Below are 25,872 nucleotides of genomic sequence, written 5' to 3' on the forward strand. Positions count from 1 at the left end.
ATAAGATTCAATGAAAAAAAAAAGACGAAAGAATTAAAAGTAAAGGAAAAACATAAAATTAAAGAATAGAAAAAAAACACAAAAAATTAAAAAATAATTAAAAAGAAAAAACATGTCAAAAGCAAAAAATTAAAAAGAAAAAAAAAACGTGAATCAGAACAAAGCATTTTTGTTGTATTGTTCTTCCCTGTTTTAACAATAAAACAAATTAACGAAATGCAATTTAGCATACAACAGTTGAACCCAATATTTCTCCCACAAGATGCACAAATTCAGCACACATTAGCCGTAACATTTCTTTTTAATTTAAAATTGTCATTTTTAGGGTCACTGAAAAATGGTTCGATTATTCTATCTCTCTAGAAGGTATCTCACTCCCAATGCAATCTTCTACCTGTATAATAGCCAAATATATCCTAAAATATGTAAACTCTCTTCCTGATCTTCATTAATGATCTCCCAAATCACATTCTGAATTCATTCGTCGACATATATGCAAACAACACTACCATCTATGACAACACTTCTAAGGCCAGCAATGACAAGATCTGAGTCTCTATCATCCAACCTTGAGCACGTGCTGCAATAGGGTAAAACGTGGCTGATTAATTTTAACGCATCCAAAATGAAGTTTCTATGTTTTCACCACCAACACTGATCCCCACTTGGCCCCAATACGTCCTTAAAATGGAATACTATTGCTACATCTAGGGTGGATCTACTCATAGCACCCTTTCTTGCTTTGACAGGATTTAAAACCGAATTCGAAATCTAGTGGGAAATGTTCTTTTCCTCCTCTTTGCAACCTTTTTCTCAAAGAAGAGATGTTGCCAGTCTTTCTCTGCTCTGTTTTTCTTATTTTCATGGCAAGTGCTCAATTTAGCTTTAATCTATGGTCTTCCTCCCGGTAAAACATTCAAAACAAAGACTCGTCTAGCTAAAACCACTGTCAACAATTTCCCTCACTCTCTGTTTGTATCTAAATCTAAACGCACATTCTATTTTTTCTTGGAACTGGCCGCCTGTGGAACTCTGTTCCGCTGGTCTGCTTTCCACCTGACTAAAACACGATCGTTTTCAAATCAAGTGTAAACAAGTTCTTGTTGAGCTGTCCTCTTAAATAATCAAATTGCACTCAATTTCCACTATTACCAATCATTACGCTGCTATCTCACTGACTACCTTACACTCATTAACCCTTATCCTCAAGTGGCCTTCCAGCCTTAATAAGTGGTGACTACCTTGTCAAAAAAAAAAATGTTTCAAAATGTCTATGGAATGTCTAAGTTCGGCAGCAAATGATCTCAGACTTTCTCAGAGTTGTAAAGAATTATCCCCTCTGACATGGACAGAGTCATTCAGCAGTTCTGAAAAAAAAAAAAAAAAGCTTTGCTTATAGAATTTTCATTGAATTTTAGGCACAGATAGAAAGTAAGAGAAATTGCTGACAGTTGTTGTAGCTAGACAAGTGTTTGTCATGAATGTTTTATCGGAGGGGGGGACCATAGAGAGAAGCTCAGTCGAGCACTTGCCATGAAAATAGCTATAGAGCAGAGATAGGCTCACAGCGTCTTTTCTATGAGAAAGAGATAGCAGGGAGAAAAAAGAGATATCACTCACTAGATTTCAAAGCTGGTTTTGTACTTTGTCCAGGCAGAAAAGTGTGCTCTGAACAGCACCTCACCAGATGTGGCAAGTTTACTCCATCTTAGAATACATTTGGCTCTTATACAGGTAGAGAATTGTGTTGGGAATGAGTTACCTTCTGGAGTGGTAGAATGATCCAACCATGTTTCTGGGAACCTTGCCGATGGATTTGATGTAAGTCTTCAATTTCAGACCAGGAGTTAAGGTCAGTCCCAGAAACTTGTCAAAACAGGGTGCTTCCTCATATCCTTACAAACCGATCTTGCTCTCATCTCTTTCCTGATGGTTCTCTTAAGTTCTGCGATGGTCCTGGATCTCCATGCATCATCATAGCCCCAGAAGCAGAAATCAGAATGAGTGTTAAGATCTGCACTGTGAAGTTCCCCGCATAGAATCAGTCTTGAAACTAATCGCACAGCCTTAAAAATTCTTCAAAACTCCCATTCGAGGTGTGATGCTTTTCCATCTTGCTGAACTTTATAATAAGTGACAGGTCTGCAGCTCATTCTTGCGCAGAATCTTTTAGACTCTGCTGAACTGACTACTGCATAATTGTATTGACGTCTGAGTCCTCGTTAAATCACTGAAGTTGAACAACATGTAGTCTCGCCAATATCAGATAGGTTGGGATTTGGAAATGTTAGACCATTATATATCATCTTCCCATGACAGGGATATACATGCAGCTGGGAGGGGGGGGGGCGCTTGTGAATTGTATTTCTGCAAAATTCCTTCTTGAAAGGAAGATGGCATAGCCTGTGCATGGCTAATACAAGTATTATCGGAAGTGACTCTTTTATGCTATTAATTAGATTAACTGTACATTTCTGGCATTGTCTTGAATGACTTAGTCGAAAACGTTCCTGCTCATTAGATCAGAGGTCTCTAACGTTTTCCAATGGGAGGCCATATTTCTGACTTTTTAGAGCTACATGGGCGAAAATAATTAAAAAAATAATAATTTATGGACGTGGTTTATACTCTTTTACTCATTAGCTTTGCTTTTTATTGAAACTGGTTCTCCCAAACCTCATTCTTTTGATTATTTTCTGAACAAAAAGAAAAAAAAAAACACATCACTATTTTCACACACTTCCATTTTCCATTTTTTTTTTAAATTTATCATGGATATTTTTACATTTTCCATAGGAGCTCTGCAGGACGGATTAAAACTTTGGTGAGCCGAATCTTGCCTATGGGCTGTAGTTTGGAAACCCCTGGCTAAGACGATTCCACCATATTCTGCAAACAGAGTGTGAGTGATTAAATAATGAAGGATTTATACAAAAAGTGTAGATTAGACTCCTTTTTTTGAGTAGAGGCCACCTTGTATATTTCAAGAAAGCCAAACTTTAAAGTAATGCCCAATCTGAGATGGTGTTAATTTACAGACATACAATCGCTATTCCACTTGGAGGTTCTTGATAAGATGCAGAAATGTATCTGTAATTTGATTGGCTCCCATCCTTTCTTCTTCACTGCAACCTCTCACACACACACACACACACACACACACACACACACACACGTGATGTTGCTAGTTGCAGTCTTTTTTATAAATACTGTTATGGCATTTGTTCTTCCAAATTCTCTTCTTCTTTTGTTCCAGCTCGTTTGACTCGTTAGTCTAGTGGTCTCCATCAATTTGTTGTTTTGATACAGCGTTGTAATATAGTTTCAAGAACTGCAAGCTTGAGAAACTCTCTTTCTGCTCACTGTCTTCATTCTACCTGGAGCTTTATAGTCTTTTTCAAGATTAACATAAATAAGAAATTATTTGAGATCCAGGGTGAAGGGCTCCTGAGGAAAAGCCCACTATTATGGCATGTGTTCTTCAGAATTGTTTGATCCGGTTCCTTTGGTCAAAATTATTTGAATTAGTATAATGGTCTTCATCCATTCATTGTTCCTATTCTAGTAGTTTTTTTCTAAGACCTGCAGGCTTGTGGGACTCTCTTCCTGCTGACTGGTTTCCTTCTACTTATAGTCCTGGATTTTTTTGGAGACTAAGCCTAATAGACATCTCTTGTTTTTGCGATAATTATCTTTCATTTGTGTTAGATCCTTACATCAAGTGGCTTCATGCCTTGTCTAGAGTGATTTCCATTCTGTATCATCCCAAGAAAAGTTGATTTTATTCCAATGCCTTAAAAAAAAAGGACAAATTTTTATTATTTTTTTTTTTTTTTATAGAATTTTTGGTGATTGTGCCGTATAATGGGACGTTAAAAAAATTGCATTTTAGGTAAAAATTCCAAAAATGCATTTTAGGTATAAATTCCAAAAAATGCATTTTAGGCAAAAATTCCAAAAATGCATTTTAGGCAAAAATTCCAAAAATGCATTTTAGGCAAAAATTCCAAAAATGCATTTTAGGCAAAAATTCCAAAAATGCATTTTAGGCAAAAATTCCAAAAATGCATTTTAGGCAGGGCTCTAAGGAACAAATTTATCTTTAGTTTACCTTTGACAACTAAATATTTTCGTTTACTAGCCAAATAGAAAAGTTAATAGCCACTCCAACATGATTTTTGGAATATGACATTTTGTTCCATTACGAGTGCATACACAATAAAGATTTGTCTGTATTTTTATTTGTTTAAATAAGTAATTCTAAATATGCACTGAATTTTATGTTTAGACTTGAAGGTAGAAACATTAAAAATTCTTCAGATGTTTTTTAAAACAGCCTTCATTAAAAAAAAAAGAGTATGTTGTTCTATTAAATTTTTGTTCAAATAATTCAACTTTGCTCGGTGTAATAGATAAAAAAAGGTTAAAATAACATTTTTCGCTCAATTCGATTTCATGTTTATTCAAGTTTTCCAATTTAAAATTAAGTTTTCCTCCAAATTTTTTCAATTTAATATCTTAATTAAATTAAATTATTGGATTTATTTTCAATTTAAAATTTTAATTTAGTTTTATTAAAACTTTTACATTTTTAATCAGCTTTTTAATATGCACTTTTCTTATTTAAATTACATCTTTATTTAAACGTTTGCAAATTAATTAAAAAAATTAAAATATCCTTTTTAATTTTTATATAAAAAATTTTATCAATTCGATTTGAAATTAAAATTCCAGTTTTATTTTTTATTTAAACTTTTTTAAAAATATTAAAATGTCTATTTTATTTAAACTTTTATCCATTTAATTAAAATTTTTATTTTAACTTTTTAAAATTTAATTTTTAAATTAAAAGTTTATTTTATGCAAGCGTTTTTCAGGTTTTTTTTTTTCAATTGAATCTTTATTCAAACTTAATTTATTTTCCATCTTTTTCACTCTGCCAAATTTGCTGATTTTGGCATGTCTCTCTTTACTGTTTATTCCCAGCGAAACCAGCAACTATCTGTTCAGTAGTCGTGGTGCTGCCGATGGCCTGGGTTCAAGCTTAGGAAGAGAACAAGAATTTCAAAAGTTTGTTTTTCAAGGCAATTTTACAAAAGGAGATGCAATATCGCTTTGCATTTTTTTGGTGACCTTGTGTCAGACTAAATCAAATCATTTCAATGTGGCACAGCAAACAGTGCAAAAAAGCAAATCAAGCTGCAAGCATAAAAAACAACAGGCTGGAAACCGGATTTCCCATGAAACAGCATGCAAATCAACTATGAGGAGTAAGGAGAAAGAAATAGCAGTGAAGCAGTCAAAAATGCAATTTCAGCTGAAAAAAAAAAAAAAAAACCCGAATCAGGGGAAGAGGAGAGAAGAAGAAAATTTTCTTTTGTTTCGTTTTCCTTTTGAAAAAGAAATATTAACTCTCGAAATCATCAAAGACTTTATACCATACTTAACAGTAATTCCATATTTGCTGATTAATATATGAACGATCTTTTGAAAAATAAATACGAAGATTTAAATGGTGTTTCCGGTTGTCTGCTTTTCTTTATACGTTACGTCACTTCATCATCCTGGTGTCCTACATTGTTTTCAGCCTTCTTCAACACACATATTGTAAAGTTTCTTTTCAAACTATTGTTTTAATCGATTTTTGAAGAGCAGTTAAATCTATTATATAAATCTCACCTGTCTGTTAGAGTGTATGTTTGTATGTCTTGCTAAAATTTCGACACATGCAACCAACACTGACAAAATTGGTATGGTTTAGAAAACTCAGTCTCTTGGACGACAAATATTAAAAAATTAGCCCAAAACATTAATTTTTTTCACCGTCAACTGGGCCGTTTTTTACAAAGAGGGGTAAGTTTTTTCATGGACATTTTTTGCAAAGTCATCATTTGCCTTGCAATGACTAAGCTTAATTTGAATGGCAGCGACGTCGTATAGCGCGGTGTGCGCAGCAACTAAACTGTTCACTTTTTTTTCACTTCCTTTTCCTCTTAGCGTTACAGGTTCGAGTCTGCCTGCCCGCCAACTACTTTTTCTTTTCTTTTTTTTTTTTGCGCTCGCACGAATACCTGCTGCTTTTTCATTTCTTTTTAGGGGGTTTTGAAACATTTTTTTAGGACTCTGTTGATCATACCTTTACCATAAAACCTCTCCACACCCTGGAAATGTTGGGTACCCCCACTTGTCTATTATATAAAGGGCAAATGTCTGTGTGTTTGTATATCTGCTAAAAACTTTTGTCTTCCGCATTAGGACGGTGCAAATGTGGCACCACCAGAAAGTGTGATCTCTCGGAAATATAATACTGAAAAATTGTCAATTATTTCGTGTAGAAATGTCGTTTTGTTTGAAGGAGATAGGTCAGATAAAAACCTTGCTTTCAACGCTGTTTGCAAACTGCGCATATGCTAACCGTCATTTCATTCTTTCATTTTAAAAAGCTAAATTTGCAACATGATAACATTTGTGTCCTCATGGTCCCATCGATAACGTGTTCGCTTGTTAATTTAAGTTAATCGTGACACCCTGTACTGAAGATTCCAGAAAGGATGAAACACTAGTGTCTGTAGGTATTTAATAATTATTATAGTAACTAATTATATATATATATATATATATATATATATATATATATATTCATCTACAGACAGGCTGTTTCACTGTGTCACAGCTCTTCATTTATTCCCGGATACTTTCCCGAATAAACCATGATCATGTTCCTTCTCGCTGACTACTTTTTTCTCGGACATCATTTCAAACGTGCTCTCAAAGTGCTCTCTCTCTCTCCATATTTTATAGTCTTTTTTCACCCCCTTACCATAACGTCATTTTCAGTCATAACTCGGTATTTTTATATAGCCATCATAATACTCTGTTACAGCAAGAGGTATAATTGTTCCTCCATCTTAAGATACTTTCATTTTAGTTTATTGTTTATTGCATCTTTATTCAAAAATAATAGGTACGGACAAAAAATGGGCAGATAAAGATAGAGGGACCTAGTTTTAAAAGGCGATTCATCATAATTTTTTTGTAGGTTTCCGACTACTTTTTGATTGTATTTGAAAGATTAAAGACTAAAGTTAATTTCCTTAAGGAAAAAAATATTTGTACACATGAAAAAAAAAAAAGTTATGAAAAATGTTTTCACGGCGAGCTAACCAATTCAGCTAAATTTTGAAGTTAAATAAATTCATTGTAAAAATCCTTTAAAAGATAAATATTAGTTTTCTGGGTCTATTTCAAAGATAATTAGTAAAGTCCTAAGATATTGAATTAAATAAAAAAAAAACACCTTGTTTATACAAAATAAAGCTTAATAAGCCCTCAAAAAGCAAGTAATTCTGCTGTCCGCCAAAACACAACAAATAAAGGGTTGTAAATACGATTGTATGGAAGCCCAAAATTTCAGCCAATCGAAATTATTAAAATCTTGCATATAAAAATTATGCAAAATCTGTAATTTAAAAAACAAAGTAAAAATATTTCTGCTATTATAATTTTTTTGTGTGAAAATATGAAATAAACAATGCTTAATTCAATGGTAATATCGGTAGTTCGAGAAATTCATTTTTCTTTGATTTATATCGAATTCATTAATACGGACTTTAGGGGCTTTCTTCGTAATGTTCCTGTAAAAATTAAATATTTTTTTAAAGATTATTATAATTTACGATACTTCATTTTCATAAAAAAAGCAAAAATAAATTCTTTAATATTTTTTTTACTATAGAAAAGCATAACTTTAATAAAGGTATTTTTTGTTTAAACAAAATAATACATTTCCACTAAGATTTAAATAAAAAATAATTAGTTCCTTATATTCCGTGATCAATATTTCATTAAATATTGAAAATTTCATTAAAATTGGTTAATCCTCTGATTTTTGGTGAATTTTTAAGTAAAGGGAGGGGTCAAAATGTTTATACATTTTGAGCATCGGCATTCATTTTGCCCGTACCTAAAAATAATGTATATTTGTGATAAATTGTTTTATTATTTATTTTTTACTATTTTTACTAAAATTATTATTAAAAGGTTATTTGCATATTTAATAACACTGTTGTCCTCCATTGCAATGTAACCAAAGATGTCTAACCCCCCTCCCCCACTTCCAATGATTAACATAACTTTTTGACCTTCACGCTTCAAAAGGTTGCTTACCTCCGATCTACAACTTATCTCGCGTCAGCAGCAATCAAGACAACGACAGTAGCAATTACATCAGTAGTCAACAACTTGCAGTAAATAGGTGAGAGGACATTTCAGCCAGGATAAACATCATTCTAACAACGTTTTCTTTTCTGGTCAATTTACTGAATCATAAACCCTTTTCTTTAACAGAAGATATTTTTTTTTCTTTGAAATAAATACCATCTTGTATTATTTGGATTCTTCCAAATACTGTCCTCATCTTGAGTGTTATTTTCACAACGTTTCGGTCGATGTAATCTCCAACCTTTTTTAGGTGTATCTTATCGAATTCAAGAATCTTTTTGTCAAACATTGGGAATTTGCACAAAATCTGAAACAAAACCTTTCATTTAATCCACAAGGGTAGCATGCTCTCATTCCATCAGCCATGACCGGCGTAGAAGTCCTAAGTAATTCACACTTGTATTTTAAGTGTCGTTTGCACTAGTGTTGGGACGATTAATCGGAATCGGGATCAGGAATTGGAAAAATCGGAATATTTGAGGGTATCGGAGTTGGTGTCGGAATTGGAAAAATTTGTACTGATTTTCCGATGTCAAAACGATTCTTATAATTGTCTTATTTATTTGATTTTATTTTAATCAAAATCTTCCATTGCTGGTAATAATGATACAATCTATATATCTATAAAAGTGAAAGTGTCTGTCTGTCTGTGTGTGTGTCTATGTGTGTACATTTCCATACGCAATAACTGTGTCAATTTTAAGTCTACAAACTCGAAATTTGATATACAGGGTACTGTGATTTGGGAAAATCGACGTGATTCATTTTCGGCCAGAAATTTGGCGATTAAGGGGTCAAAGTTCAACGATTTGACCTTTGAGAACTCTACCAAACTTCTCCGACAATTTTGGGTCTAAACACTTGAAATTTTAGATATCGGTTCCTTGGACATGGATCTAACTTAATAATTTAAGTTGAGCCCAAAACAATAAATTTTAAGGGGTCATAATAGGGGTCAAAGTTTAAAAAAATTGACCGCTTTGTTTTTTTGGGGTTTTTTTGCTCAACATACACCTCCAAATATCCGGGCAACGCCGGGCACCCATGCTAGTAATAAATATTTATTGATTTTAAGCCACCGGTGAAGTTAAAATACATAGACCGTCCCCCCCATAAGTATATTTTTACATTTAGTAAAATATATGCAAATTTAACACGTGTATTTTTACGGTAATTAGAGAAAAAATACAACTATATATTAAATACTTTGAGATTTATAAAGAATCGGAATCAGAATCGGTAATTGTGTTGGAATTGGGAATTTAGTATGGAATCGGCAATTGTATCGGAATTGGGAAAAATATTGGAATTGTCCCATCACTAGTTTGCACCAATGATTGGACCTTCAACCTCCAGAAGAGTGTAACTTTACAACAGAATTTTATCAAATACTTTATCCGCTATGCCATAGCTCCTTGTGAACATCGCTTATGGAAATAGAGCATGTTACTCCCATAGATTAAATAAAGAGTTCCGTTCAAAATTCAATGCAGATTTCTGAGTTCAACAGAAAGATTCCTAAACTCGACAAGATACACCTGAAGAAGGTCGGAGGTTACATCGGCCGAAACCTTGCATTAATAATAATCAAGTTGAGAATAGTTGTCTGAAGAATCCAAATAATGAAAATTATCAATCCTCATCGCAAAAATTCAGAAACAATAACTATCATTCCATCTCATTAACCCTTATGCTCCAAAATAATAAATCCAAAATAATGATCCAACAGTGAAAAGAAAAAAAAAAGATATATTCATATTTAAGAAACACAATTAAACAAAACAAAGCACGAAACAACTACATATTGTGCACCCGACGGATTGCGTTGCAATGTGAAAAGAGTGAATACACGTAAAGTTGTGATTTGCGTTGTGTTAAATAAACTTATTTCTTTTGACTTCCGTTTTCTGTTTAGCGGAAGTCATGCCGGTATATACCAAGGAAAAGTCCATTCAGATTAATACTTATGTAATTCCAATTTAATTTTAAAATTCCACATAAAAACTAGTCTTTATGTTAGATATCTGTAAGGAAAATCATAACTTGCTATAATGCTGTAATATGTACGTGCTGTAATATGTACATGCTGTAATGCTGTAATGTGTACGTGCGTAACTTGCTGTACGTGCTGTAATGTGTACGTGCTGTAATGTGTATGTGCTTCAAAGGGTCGGTCGTGTAACCAAAAAAGAAAGAAAGGCTAAAATGGCGAAACCCAGTCAGTTTTATGGTTGACGGTCACGTGAGCGACACAGACTGTCGCCGTTTCTATGCAAATAAGACAGGTGAATAAACACAGACATGAAGCGAACAAGGGGACGAGTTAGAAGAAGGCGTACGTAGTCGTGTGCAAGTCAACTTGAAAGAGTGTCGAGTTTTGGCGTTGGAAATTTTGACAACAGAGTGTCAAGTTTTGGAGTTGGAAGTTTTGACAACAGAGTGTAGAGTTAGAAGTTTTAACAACAGAATGTCAAGTTTTGAGGTTGGGAGTTTTCACAATAGAGTGTCAAGTTTTGGAGTTGGAAGTTTTCACAACAAAGTGTCAAGTTTTGGAATGTTTTGGAGTTGGAAGTTTTGACAGTAGTGTGTCGAATTTACCCAAGAAATTGTTAGTTTAACTATAATGCTGTGTGTATTTAGAAATGATTTGAACATTTTTTATCAACTGGTATCATGGAATAAGACCTCTTTCTTTTTTAGTTTTCACTGTAAGATTTGGTCATAAGGTTACTTGAGGACTTTACGGATAAGTCATTATGAAAAGGACACCCTGAAGTTGTTTTTTTTATCAACTGATATCATGGTTTTTTTTTTTTTTCGCTTTTCTTTTCATTTTCCACAGTAAGGAAGACCACCACAATCAATCAGGGTCTCTCTTTTACAGTGAAAGGTTTATGATATTTTATGCATTCTGGTTGTAAATCAAGTAAACTCTATGGACAAAGAGACGAAATGGTAAATCACATAAGTAAATGCAGTAAACTAGTCTCCTAAAAAATACAATAAAATAGCACAATTATCTAGGAAAATCTTTGAACATACAGACGATTTGTGCAGACATTTTTTTTGGGGGGGAGGGGGACAATGCACGATCTAAGGATATTTGGTCATAGGATTACTTGGACCTTAACAGACAGGTTATTACGCAAAGAACAATTACCTAAAGTTATTGTTTTTTATCAACTGGAATCATAGGATAAATCCTTTTTTTTTTTCAGTTTCCACAGTAAGCAAGATCACTAAAATCAATCAGGGTCCCTTTTACAGTGAAGAGTTTATGATATTTTATACCCCTTCTCAAAGAGCGAGAAGGCAAAGCCTGGGAGGATGGCTCTCTTAGAACTGCACAATGTTAAATATCCAATGTATAGTGAGAAATCATTTTTGATAAGAACAGTTGCATCTGTCAACGATATGCAAGAAACAACATAAAATAATTATCAAATGTACCAAAAAGTCATTTGAATAAAAATATTGAACCTAACACCAGGCACATGTATGAGAAGAAACAACAAACATGATCAAGTGTCAAAAAGATAGGTTAAATGTTTGATGTTTGAAAGGTCATTTTCGTCAAAAGTTTACACAGGTGTAATCAAGTTGAACCAAAGTCAGGTCAATTCAGTGAAATTACAATGGCTGAATAAAACATCTTTGGGGATGTGGTGACAGTGACAATGCCGTTCCAAGGCGACGTTTGAGGTGATCACAAATGGTTATATAATAACAACTGGAAATAGATATCACGGTTGGTTGATGATTTGGGTCAAATTCCTATGTGGGCATCTCCCTAACAACCAACCATCCATAATCGCCACTGATATATATTGTCATATTTTCATATAGCAGTGTTACATCATTCTTTTAAACACAGCAGAAATACAAAATTTATTTTGAAATGCTTCTTTTTCGGAATGGTGTTATTTTTAATAAAATGTGGGTTCTCCTGTAGGAGACGTCTCCCTGAATTACTTTTGCATTTTCTTGCTCACGTATTCCTATTCCGAATTCATAACAGCAGGCCGATGACAGTGGGCTTCTTTTTTTCTACCAAAACGGTCACTAACAATGTTTGTTTGTTTAATGTTTAACCTATTTCAAACTAATATAAATTATTGCACAATAAATCAGTTTGTGATTAAATTAAAACAAAAATCAATTTTTTTCTTATTTTGAATTATTTAATCAAGTAAAAATTTCATTTTTTTTTTTTTTACTGGAAATTTTAAAAAGCTATGTTTTTCTTGGCATTTTCAAGTTAAATTCAGTTTTTATGATATTTTTTGTTCATTAAACTGTTAGATGATTTGCTAGAATAGCTTTTTAAATTTGCTAATCAAGTAGAAAATAGAAATTTTTACCTGATTAAATAATTTGAAATAAGAAAAGATATATTTTTTTAAATTATTTTTACTGTGCAATAGTTTATATCAGTTTGAATTATGTTAAACATTAAAAAAAAAAAAGAAAAAAAAAAAAGGATTGCTAATGACCGTTTTGGTAGAAAAAAGTCCACTGATATCGGCCTACTGCTACGAATTCAGAATAGTAGTCTAGGGAGACGTCTCCTATAGGAGAACTAAAATATGTTATAATTAAAAGATATGTTTTTAGTCTTTAATTTGAATTTTTTTTTTCAGAATTGTTTTATATAATAAAAATATATTTCACAAGTTTACATAATAAAATAGTTTTTACTTTTAAACCTTATTTTTTTTTTTTTAAATATCTATATAAATAAAGCAGATGTATATGCGTGTGTCTGTCTGTCTGTGTATAATATTTAACCGATAAACTCTTAAACCACTGAAATAAACAGGAAATAGCAATCATACACCAACGATGGTTTATAATAAGTAAAATATTTGTTTCAATGGACGAATAACATGTACAGAAATATGGCAGCAAGTTGAAATGAAAAGATGTTCATTTCAACTTGCTGATATATTTGTATTAGTTTGTGCATGTGTAAAACTAATCAATGGAATAAGTCAGAGAGAGTAGCAACCTTGGTTGAAGTGAGTGTCCTTAATGATGGAGGTCTGAACAGAGCTAAAAGGGAGAAACAGACCAAATATCAAGGTCTCATGTATGATATGAAAAGAAACTGGAATCTTAAGGGGATATCAATCATACCAGTTATTATAGGTGCCACAGGGCTTATGAAGAAGAACTTGATGTCCTACCTAACTAATATTCCTGGTGAACCAAGTGCAAAAGAGATCCAGACAATTGTACTTAAGGGAACAACGAGGATACTAAAAAGAGCTCTCGGTTGGTTTCAATAAAAAGCAGGGCAACGTTGGCAGCTGGTTTGGCTGCCCCATACCCAGTGTTACAATCTTCAAAGGAAGAAAATTAAAAAAAAAAAAAAAATAGTAGTGGTTTAATTTTAAAACTTTCTTAGCTGTCTGTCAGATTAGCTCACACAGTAGGGAACGCAGCTGGAGCGCTATGTTTTGGTTTCGTTTCTAACTGATGGCACCAAAGTCATTTTTTTTTTTAAATCAGTATTACATATTAGGTACAATATAATATTCAATAAAGAATTGCCTTTGCAATAATAAATACAAGATCTGCATGAATTAGAATATATTTAAGCATACTTTACGACTGGGCAAGTCCCCCTGCTAGTCTGGCAATAAAAATTTTTTTTTTTTCATTGAAATGATTTGTTTTCTTTTTAAGTTTACATGAAAAATATTTTATTTTATTTGTTATGTAAACTGCTTTATATTTACACGGGAGTCACCACTTATCAAGGCCTAAAGGCCACTCGAGGATAAGTGTTACAAAGTGTATGGTAGTCATTGAGACAACAGTGTATTAATAGTTAGTCGTGGGAATGGGGTAGAAATGGATTGTTTAGAGGGGGGAGGATCAACAACAACTTGTTTACATTAGACTTGAAGATGACCATATTGTAGTCAGCTGGAAAGCAGGTCAGGGGAACAGAGTTCCACAGGCGGCCAGTTCTAGGAAACCAGCTTTATTTATGGAATTTGCATTTAGATATAGGCACAGATAGAGAGTGGGAGAAACTGTTGATGGTCATTGTAGCTAGACGAATGTTTTTTGTGAAAGTTTGGCAAAGTGGGGAACCATCGATTGAAGCTCAGGCCAGTAGTTGCGATAAAAATCTTGATATTTTTTATTACATAAAACAATACCAAGTAAAGACTAAACAAAATATTTTGATTATAATATATTTCATTAAATATGAAACCATTCCAAAAAAAACAAACATTTCGAAGTTAAGACAATTTTTTTTTTTAACAAAGAATTTTAAAATTAAACTGGAATGCCGTAAATATTAATCAGAAGGGACTTTTCCTCGGTATACACCAGCAACACTTTTGATATACGGAAAGCTGAAGTAAAAATGTAATAAGATTATTTAACATAATCGTGGTTGGTGCTTCTTCGTTATTGTAGCGAAAGTTCAAATATTGAATTTCAAGTAAAACCAATGGTATCTACTGAATTTTCATGTAACAGTAATGAACATATCCAAAAATTACGAAAAACGATAAGATAGAAAATTAATTATTAGAGAAAATAGTTTTTGAAGAAATTCGCAATTTTCATTTACATAAAACTAAAGAGCGCTAAATATTAACAGGGGAAATAATTCATTGTTTGAAAAGTATAAAAAATTTAGGACAATTTCGGAAAAGTTTTTAAAATGGACTTGTATTGAATCAGCAGGATATTTATTTTTTTTTTTTCAGCTAATAAAAAATTCCAAAGAAAAAAACGCAAACTATGAGTTATACGATATGTTCATTTTTTTTATTTGTTACGCGTTTTGATTTTAATTATTTTGTTGTGTACGTCACATGTGACAAAGCAAACATGGCCGAAATCATTTTTTCTCTCTGAATAATGAAAATAGGTGTTTTATCATTATGTAATATTTCAGAAATATTTAACTAATTGTGACATGACAATGAGATAGATAACATTGCTTATTGTCGAAATTAACAAAAAAGTAAGTAGTTATCATTATTATTTTTTGTTTGTTTGTTTGTTTTTTAATGAAAACTCAATTTTTTTGGCTGTCAGATTTTGCTACAATGACTAAGAAGTACCCCATGGTTTGTGTAAAGCAAGAGACGATTCTTATTATTGGAGTGAATCACATGCGAGACGAAGTTTGGCACCACTGACGAAGAACACAAGACAACAGAGAACTTTGCATACATCAAATATACAACAAAAAATGGCATCATGAGATATTGACAAAACGCAAGAAACATTCAAAGGTATATGTGCGTGTCCAGAATTTTACCCTATAAAAAAAATAATAATAAAAGTACAGAAAATTTTTGTATGATTTCGTCACGGAACGAAAATGTCATATTCCAAAAATCACATAAATTGTTCAAGTAGGGTTTTTTTTTAATGATTTTTAGCTATTGACTATTAATCGTAGCCATTATAAAGTACTTTTGATCTTTATTTCTGGAGAAGTTGTTAAGGGGGAGGTAACCAATGATGAATTTTAAAGATGGCAAAGTGAGACATGTGATCTTTGTTTCATCATAAAATAGAGAAAAGACATGAAGCCACTTGATATAAGGAGCTAAAAAAAAAGTAAATAATGATGTATGGATGGATTGCGACCTAATCTTCCTCCCTTTCTTAGAAACATCCCTTATGGAATGTGAGAACAAAAGGGCAAAATTTACCAAAAGTAAACCCAAGGTTAATTTTCTACTCTTCTAAGTAGATTCTGAATCAGGAAATTGCTAATATTACGAGGTGCCTTCAATAAGTTTCCAGACTTTTTTCATAGTTTGTTATTCCATCGGTTAGTGACTCAGCTGAGCTGGAGTTTCACTAATACAGAGGTCCAGTCCACTAGACAATTGAGGTCAAGACTAGGGTAGCCTTGTGTTGGTGGCTGGTCAGTTATCTTTTCCAGCCAGATGTTTTTTGAAGGTGTCAGGGGACACTCTCCTTGTATTCCTTATTGAGGCTGGAATACAGTTGAATGTTCTTGTGCCACTGTAGGTGAAGCTGTGGTAGATAAGGGACTTGGTCCTCTGTGTAGTCCCGGGTGTGCTTTTTATATAGCAGAGCCTTTCTCACTGCTGATGGGTATGAGCACTTTTATTGATAGTACACACATGAAACTCCAGTCCCCTTCGAAGTAATCTCCTCCGGCTGCAATGCACTTGTTGTACCGTTTCAACAACTTCTGGAACGCCCTATCAAAGTCCTCTTGTGTGAGCATATCAATTACCCTCGTAACACAGTCTCTTTCAGCTCCTCAATTGTCTCATAACAGCAGCCTTTAAGGTTATCCTTGAGCTTAGAGAATAACCAAAAGTCACATGGAGCAAGGTTTGATTATAGGGAGGGTGAGGAACTGTCTTGATATCCATCTTGGTCAAATAGTCTATGGAGTTGTGAACTGCTGCATTGTCCTGATGGAAATGCCACTGACCTGATTGGAAGAGTGCTGGCCTCTTCGGGTGGAATCTTTTCCTAAACTCCTTTAAAACTTCAACATGGTATTTCTTGTTGACTTTCTGTCCAATGGGAACACAGTGCCTATGCTGTCAAAAAAAAAATGGATCATCATAAGTTTCTGTGTGAATTGGCTTTGTCTGATCTTCTTAGGTCTAAGAGAATCACTGGGAATTTAGTTTCTTGGTCTTTCGGTTATAGCGTTAGATCCAGCTTTCATCGCAGGTTACCAGATCATTAAGAACTGCGGGATCTGACTTGATCAGCTCGACCATCTCCCTGCTGTCATGACAACGTCCATTTTTCTGATCTTCTTCTCTGATCACCTTGTGGCAAACTTCGCACAAATCTTCTGCATCTTCAGTTCCTCAAGAATAATTTATATGTACAGTTCCCACACTGACATCAAACTGTGCACTTAATGTCTCTACAGACACACAACGGTCTTTATCCATGAAATTCTTTATTTAGCCAATCAACTCTGGTGTTCTGACTTCCTTACTCCTCCTACACCTCTCATCATCCCTTGCATACCCCCCTGCCTTCCTTGAATCTCTTATGCCACTCCAAAACTGATACTGGATTCATGCAAGATGGTCCATAAGCAGTCTGAAGCATTCCATACATTTCTGTGGCATTTTTTCCAAGTTAAAAACAGAATTTTATTGCATATCGTTCTTCTGATGTGTCCTCGCATCCCGATTGCATTTTTTAAATTCATCAGCGGTAACAATCAGGCTTTAGTAGAGTGTATTCCGATTCCTGTTGTAGTTGTTCATTTGAACCTAAAATCATAAAAATCGGTCAGCCATCTCATAAAATATATAGTAATATATACATACTAATTTACAACAATTTTAAATGCTTGTACAAAAAAGTCTGGAAACTTATTGAAGGCACCTCGTATATTTCGGATTTAAAAAAATGAGTATTGATTATTTTGATTATTTATGATTGTTTGTATAGCTTAGTACTATAAAAATATATGCATGGCAAGTAAGCTACACAAAGAAACGTTTATTTGCAGATTACTTGCCATAAGTATACGTTCATACTAATATATATAAGTTTTTTAGTAAAATGTCTTTGTGTATACCAATCCTTTTTGTTTAGAAGCTCAATATATGTTAAATATTACAACAGAGCATATATAAAAGAATAACAGTAAAGTTACATTCCAAGATCCAAATATTTATTTTTCATGCAAAATAGCTCCTCCAGTATTAAAGTTAAAATTGCGGTACATCTTTTACAGATCCGTTTTGTAGTGAATAAAGAAACGGTTATTATTATATCAATACTGTATTTTTCAGTGCATATACTCTTCAGAAAAATTAGAAATTCTTTGCTTAGATAGGAAAAAAAATGCATGACAATATAATGCTGCAAGAAGAAAATAAAGTTCAGAGAAAATTCGACATTGTGTGTTTGCTGCGTCAGCCATCTTTATTTTTATTGTCAGACAATATAAACAAAGATGGCTGCCGGAATATCTATATAAACTCCCCCACCTTCATCCTATTTCCAAACTGAGATATTTTCTTTCTTACTATGAGTTCTTTACAACAATGATCACATATTATTATAATGATAATCAAAAATCTTTATGATTCCTATACCGATTTATACGTTTTTTCTGATCTTTTTCTCTTTAAACTTTACATGTATTTTTTAAACTTTATTGATTCACACATTTATCTGAATTCGAACATTGGCGAAAGATTATTCTTCCATTGAACACTCATAAAAGTCTTAAATAATTAGTAATTGTATTCTTAGTATCACCGTACAAATTATTTAAAACTTCTACTCAGTCATGGCTGACAGAACGAGAAAAAAACAACCCCGTGGATTGAATAAAGGGTTTTGTTCAAAATTCTGTGCAGATTCCACTAACTCTGGAATCTGCACAGAATTTTAAGAGATATGGATTCCCAAGTTCAACAAAACAACCTAAAGAAGGTTGGACGTTACATTGGCAGAAACGTTGTGAGAATAACATCTGAGATTAGAACAGCAGTCTGAATAATCTGAATAATACAACTATTTTTGCATATATATATATATATATATATATATATATATATACACACATGAGCAAAAAAAAAAAAAAAATGGGCCAAGAGTGAAAGAAGGAAGAAATCGATTTTTCAATATTTTTCCATGAATTTTTGTTAATTTTAACTGAAAATTTCTGTTTTATAGATCATTATTATTATAGCATATTATAATAAGTGGAAAAATGAATCCTAAAAATGGTAAGAATGAATTTTGGCGAGGATATAAAAAACCGAATTGCAGGATTAAGGCAATCCAAAATGACTTAAAAGCGGATTTTTGATATTTTAAGAAAAGAAAATATGAAAACATCTCTTTCTGCAGTGAAGCGAATTGGTCAAAGGTTCGAAGTCGAATGCTTGGTAAAAGGGAAATCTGGATCTGGTCGCCCTAGAGCATCCGCTTTGAAGGATGACCACAGGCTTAAATTAACTATTTTGAAGGATTAAAAAAAAATCTTATGTTGACCATAGCAAAGAATTCAAAACAGGGACTGGAAATTCTCTTTCTAGATATACAATATCTAGACGAATGGAAGAAATGGGATTTTCTTCTAAAAAGTGTGCAAAGAAGCCATTTTTATCTAAGAAGAACACCAGAGATAGAAAGAGACTTTTCTTGTGTTAAGTACAGACTGGTTCAGGAAAGTTTTCTGGTTAAATGAATCAAGATTTTCTTTTGTTAGTGATGCTTTCGATGCTCCAACATGGTGCAATCGAAGAACTGGAGAAAGATTTTTGCCAAGTTGCATAAAAACGACAGTTAAACACTGGAGGAATAATGGGGAACTTTTACTGCAGTAGGAGTTGGGGAACCTTTTAGATGTGAGAAGTCAATCAATGCAAAGGAATACATTCGAATATAAGAAACAGGACTGTTACTAAGTATCCAGAAGCTGGGAATATCCCAGAACATTATTTTTCAACGTGATAATGCCCCAGCACACACTGCTAAAATCACAAAAAATGGTTTTCTGATAATTCAATTGATGTGATATTTTGGCCAGGTCAATATATATATATATATATATATATATATATATATATATATATTATATATATATATATATATATATATATATGTATATATTATATATATACACATATATATACATATATATATATATATGTATATACATATACATATATATATATGTATATACATATACATATATATATATATGTATATACATATACATATATGCATATACATATACATATATGCATATACATATACATATATGTATATACATATATGTATATACATATACATATATATATATGTATGTACATATACATATATGTATATACATATACATATATGTATATACATATATATATATGTATATACATATACATATATATATGTATGTATATACATATACATATGTATGTATATACATATACATATATATATATATGTATATACATATACATATATACATGTATATACATATACATATATATATGTATATACATATATATATATGTATATACATATACATATATATGTATATACATATATATATGTATATACATATACATATATATGTATATACATATATATATGTATATACATATATATATGTATATACATATACATATATATGTATATACATATACATATATATGTATATACATATATACATATGTATATCATATACATATATATATATATATGTATATACATGTATATACATACATACATATATATATACATGTATATATATACATACGGAGGCTGAAACACTTGTTTCAGGTTGTTACCAATAAAAGAAAATTATTTTGAAGATGAGTAATTACTTGTGTGTTTATTCCTTTTTGTTGTTGTTGGGTTTTTTTAATTATATTTCACCTTTTATTTATACAGGGTGACCCCCCTCCCCCCCCAAAAAAAACCAAAAAAAAAACCAGGATGTTCAGTTGTTTTTCTGAGCATTTTACAGTCAACAGAGAAAAAAAGGCCAAAGACCCTAGTGTTTTGATGTGATGTTTTGAATATAATAAACTAGTTATGACCAAAGTTTCATTTCATTCGGACAAAACACTAAGAAACGGGGCCTAATTAGAGTTGGGGCCCTTTTTTTTGGGGGGGGGGGGTCACCCTGTACTAGTCCTTAATATGAAAGCATGAAACCAACATTTTGGTAATTTTTCAGTTTAAAACTCCTATTAATTCATGCAAAAAATCACAAGGTGTTTCCATTATTTTGTCCAACCCCTGTATATATAATGGTTGTATAGTTTATTATTAGCTACACATGTGCATACATGTTTCAATAGTGCTTCTTTTCAGAGAGACCACATCATCAGGCCAAATATCATTTTCAAGGCCAAATTACAGACTTATTTTTTATATAAAAGTTTTTTTTTTCAACTTTTACTAGAGAGAATAGGAATTACAGCGCATTAATGTAAACGTGAAAGAGAATTGAAGTAGGGGAAGAGATGGGGGGGGGAAGAAAAGGTGAATATATATATACGTTATTTATAACTTTTCTTAAAATATAATCTTCACTAGCAGGACCTGTGGAAATTCCACGGAATAAGAAATATATTTAATCAACAACTATGTTTTGATAAAGCTGATATTTTCCTTGATAGCGTAAAAAATTAGTTTATTTTGGATTGGAAAAACCAATAGCACGCAGCAAATATGAGTTTATCAACATTTCTATGAAAATAGTTTCCAACATATTTTAAATACAGAGCTTACCCAAATGAGATAACTTAATAAGTATTAATAAATACACAGAAAGTAATATTGTGCTACATAGTTCAATACATATAATAAAACCACATTGTAATCCACTCTTTCAGTCCAGCACCTCTTGGCGAACAACATTCTTTTGTTTACCCTGTTTCTTTCAAATGTTCCCTTTTTTTTTTACATAACACTTTGTTGATTTCTTTCTTTGATGCTCACACCATTACAACAATGATCATAAATTATTATAAGGATATTTGAAAACGAAGCTACATCAAAGGGATGTCGCTCCCATATTCTTGTTTAGGGTTACCAGATTGTCCTTTTTAAAGCCAAGTTTTGCGAATTTGACCTTTTTTTGAAGCAGTTTGAACTTTAAAAATTGTATTTGGCCGTTCTCGAAACGTAACGTACAGACTAACTAAGGAAAGAAAAGTGCAGAATATTATATAGATAAAATTTATTTATCTATTTATTTATTACTCTTTTCCACCTTAAGCAAGGCATATTCCCACTTGGACGTAAGAGGCTACTATTTGGACTCATATCTAACATGGGACCGTGGGGAGTTGAGCAGTAAGATGTTTGCTCACATTTAAATTTCTGCAGGTTAGTACAGTCAGGGAAGCAGGAAATAGGGAGAAAATTCCAAAATCTAGCAGTCCGAGGGAAGAAACTATCGGAATAGAAGGCTTTCCCGGCATGTAAGAACCTTAACAGTTCATCAGAGCACATTCCATTAAAATACTTATAAAACGGGCACATGGATGTAACTTTGTAGCGATGGGACAGAGGTTGGAGCTTGACTGATAGTGAGATTTTTTTTTTTTTTTTTACCCTGTCAAAAAGGGAGAGACTAATGGCTGATGCTCCAGTCCAGATATTGCAACAATACTGCATGCTTGGGTGAATGATGACTTTATAGAAATATATGTCAGGCGTGGTTAATTTTCTAGCACGGTAGAGAGAGCCTACTTTCTTTGCAGCAACCTTGGCAATGTTCTCAATGTATTTGTTCCAATTCATGTTGCCTGTGAATGTTAAGTTGAAGAGTTTGAACGATGAGCTTTGAGATAGTGTGTTATTTGTCATGGCAATCGTTGGTTGTGAAGGTTGTTTTTCTTTTTGTTGTTAAAAGAAAGAAGTTTAGTCTTAATAGTATTAAATGTTACCATCCATTTACTGAAGGTCGTTTTCTAGAGTTTCTGCCATTGTCTTGTATGTGTGTGCATTCGTTTTTTCCTCATGTCTATTATAGAGTATGGTGCCATCAGCAAATGTACCCATCTCGGACACAATCTTATCAGGGAGTTCGTTTTTGAATATCAGGAATAATAGAGGTCTAGAGATTGATTTTTCCCATTAATCGAAAAATGTTTCCATTTTACTAGTTATGCAAGCAAGACTAAATAATTTTATAAATAAACTGTTACAGTTTTATGGGTTTTTTTTTTTAAATGCCAATAATGTGATACAATAGTAAACAGTAAAAACAAAATGAAGTTTGATATGTCAGTTTTAATTTTATTTAGGTCAAACTTTTTCAATCCCACGTGATAACTTTATATGTTAGAAGATATTTAACAGTTTGCAGTCATTTTTTTTATGACACTGGTACGCTTGTTAAATAATAATGTCCCTTTTTTAATGACGATAAAGAAATCAATCCGCTTTAAAAAGCAAGTATCGTATCAAGAAACTTGGTAACGGTAGCCTTTTGATTTTGTCAACAATTAGCGGCTGCAAATGGTCTTGCAAAAACGCCCGCAGAAGACGTTTTAATGGTAAGGGTCGTTTCCCCATCTCTGAAAACATTTCTTTCTCTTGCTCCGTAAAATTTTTGCACCTGGATATAGCATACGGATCGAACTCACGGCTGGCTTCGGTCAAGAGAGCAATAAGTTTTTCATTTTGTTCAATCTTGGGCATGTAGAACATGATGCCATACGGGTCCTTCTTTCGTGTGACCGTTGTGAATCCGACAAAACGCACAATAGCACCGTACTGAATCAGCTCAAAGACAAGGTCGTAATCGAAAGTTTCCTGCTGCCGTAAGTACTCGATAAGAGGGGAGAAGCACGGAGCGATGTAGTTAACATTTTTGGCATGGGCGTTTGGGTTGGCGCCAGCCTTCAGCAGCATGCTAACAATCTCTTTCTGCTGTTTAAGTCCGCTCTCGGCACAAGCCAACATCAGTGCGGTGCAGTCTTCGTCAGTTACTTCGTCAATGTCAATCTTGAAATGAAGTAAGAGTTCTACAAGATCAACACGGTCCGAGAGAACGGCAGTATGGAGAGCGTTGTATTTGTAGTTTGGCATCCGGTTGGGATTAGCGTTTTGTAGAAGAAGGGTCCGAGAGATAGAACAGTTACCAGCTTCTAACGCCACATGAAGGGCAGTTTTCTGTTCAAACTTTGGCGGTGATTGTTGGTTGACGTCTGCTCCTTTTTTTATTAGCAGACGGAGCGCCAATGATAAGTTTTCTTTCGCTGCCTTCATTAGGGGTGTTATGCCCGTCCGGCTAACAGAATTCGGATCAGCACCATAGTTCAGGAGCAGTTCAAGACACTCAAGGTTCTTTAGTGGCATCAGGTTTATTTCATAACCCATAAAATAACGACGGTTCGGATTGGCGCCGTTCTCCAAGAGTAGCTCCACGATTTTGACGTGGTTGTTTTCCAGGGCTAAGTTAATCGGCTCAATGGTTAGATCGTGTAGGTTTAGAGAAAGAGCTGCTGCTGATGCATCGGGTACCGAGTACTCATTTTGAACTTGTCTGACGTCATCATTCTGAATGGATGATTGTTGAGTTTTTTTATCGTTATCACTCTCTGTTGATCTTGCAGATAGATCACAAGCACCTGCATTGTCCTTAGCATCATCTTTTGCTTCTTGTGGACCATCCAAGTTTCCATCTTCTTTCTTTTTGTCTTCGTTTTCGGATCGTTTTTCTCTTGGCTTTGGAGTATAATCAACGCCGTCAGTGTTTACATTAGCTCCGTGTTTTATCAAATATTTCAAGCAGTTGTAATGACCTTTCCGTGCACACAGATGAACAGCCGTGTAACCGACATTGTCCTTCATGTTGATGTTGCAACCGTACCTCAGCAGCACCCTGATTGCCTCGATATTGTTTGCGTAGGCGGCATAGTGAAGCGGGCGGAGACCGCGGTTTACGACACCGTTCACGTCTCCGCCATATTTGATAATGATCTTGAGATCGTCGATCGGAGCCGAATGCGTGATGGCGTCGGCAAGAAGGCGTTGAATCGAGAGTCTGTGATTCGCCTCTTCCTCTGCCTTCAACTCTTTGAGGGACTTTTTCTTTCCAGAACTCTCCCCCTGCTCCCCAGTCCCCTGCGAAGAGAAGAAGACAAAGAATGCAGTTTTATGGGTGCAGGCATTAAGGGTAAGAAAAAAAAAAAAATTAAAAAATGGAGGATAAAAGAAAAAAGGGGTTTAAAAATGTAAAAAAAAAAAAAATTAAAAAATGGAGGATAAAAGAAAAAAGGGGTTTAAAAATGTAAAAAAAAAAAAAAAAAACGGTGTAAAGAAGGTGGTTTAAAGTGGGATGATAAACGACTGACGGGTCACAAAGTCCATAAGCGATTTGTTCTTTGATGGAATGAAAGCTAAAGGGTTGTTCTATCTGATTTAAAAAAAAACAAAACTGAAGACACTTTCACTCTAAAATCATCATCCACAGCATCATCACCATCAGCTGCAGCAGCAGTGAGATGATGGTGGCTAAGTGGTTACCAACACAGACTGACAACTTGGATGCGCCAAGTTCGAATCCAGTTCATTCTATAGAAACATTGTTACTTAAAGATGTTGGCAACCTTCATGTGGTCCCTCCCATAAGTATCCAGTGTTTTTCTAGAAAGAATTCTAACTATAAAGATATCAGAGAAATGAATGCCAATAAAAACCATCACACGAAATGAATAGGCGATATTGCTACTGCTACTACTCATCATCATCATCACAATCATCATCATCATCATCATCATCGTCATCAACAGCAGCAGCATCGACAACAACAGGAAGATGACGGTACCTAAGTAATTAATTATATGGATTGACAATTTGGGTGTGCCAAGTTCAAATTCAAGTCGTTCTACAGAAACATTTTTATTTAGGATGTTGGCAACCGTCATGTGTAAGTACTCGATATTCTTCTCAAAAGAATTCTTAACAGAAAGATATCAAGGAAACGAATGCCAACAAAAATCATGAATGATGCTCAACGGCAATTGCAACCAGACATCAAATGAATGGCACGTGGTTGCTGTATTTCTTCATTCCCACTGCAGTAGGATGTGGCACAAAGTCGGAAGATGAGGATAATCTAGTCAGCATCTCTAAAGGAAGTATATTCAGGCTTATTAAAAATAGCAGCTCCATTGACAT

The 25,872-nt window shown here is 33.4% G+C and overlaps 1 protein-coding gene across 1 annotated transcript in view; it reads right to left on the reverse strand.

Annotated features, from left to right (window-relative positions):
• LOC145247807 (uncharacterized) overlaps positions 1 to 25,872 on the reverse strand; it is a 112,711-nt gene that overhangs the window by 48,956 nt on the left and 37,883 nt on the right. The window contains exon 2 of the mRNA XM_080109441.1: positions 23,125 to 24,816. Within this exon, the coding sequence (XP_079965567.1) occupies positions 23,125 to 24,816 (1,692 nt within the window). The remainder of the gene's footprint in view (positions 1 to 23,124; positions 24,817 to 25,872) is intronic.

Source organism: Euprymna scolopes, chromosome 26, assembly GCF_053919585.1.
Source record: "Euprymna scolopes isolate OS-2025 chromosome 26, ASM5391958v1, whole genome shotgun sequence".
In the NCBI taxonomy this organism is placed as follows: Eukaryota; Metazoa; Mollusca; class Cephalopoda; order Sepiida; family Sepiolidae; genus Euprymna; species Euprymna scolopes.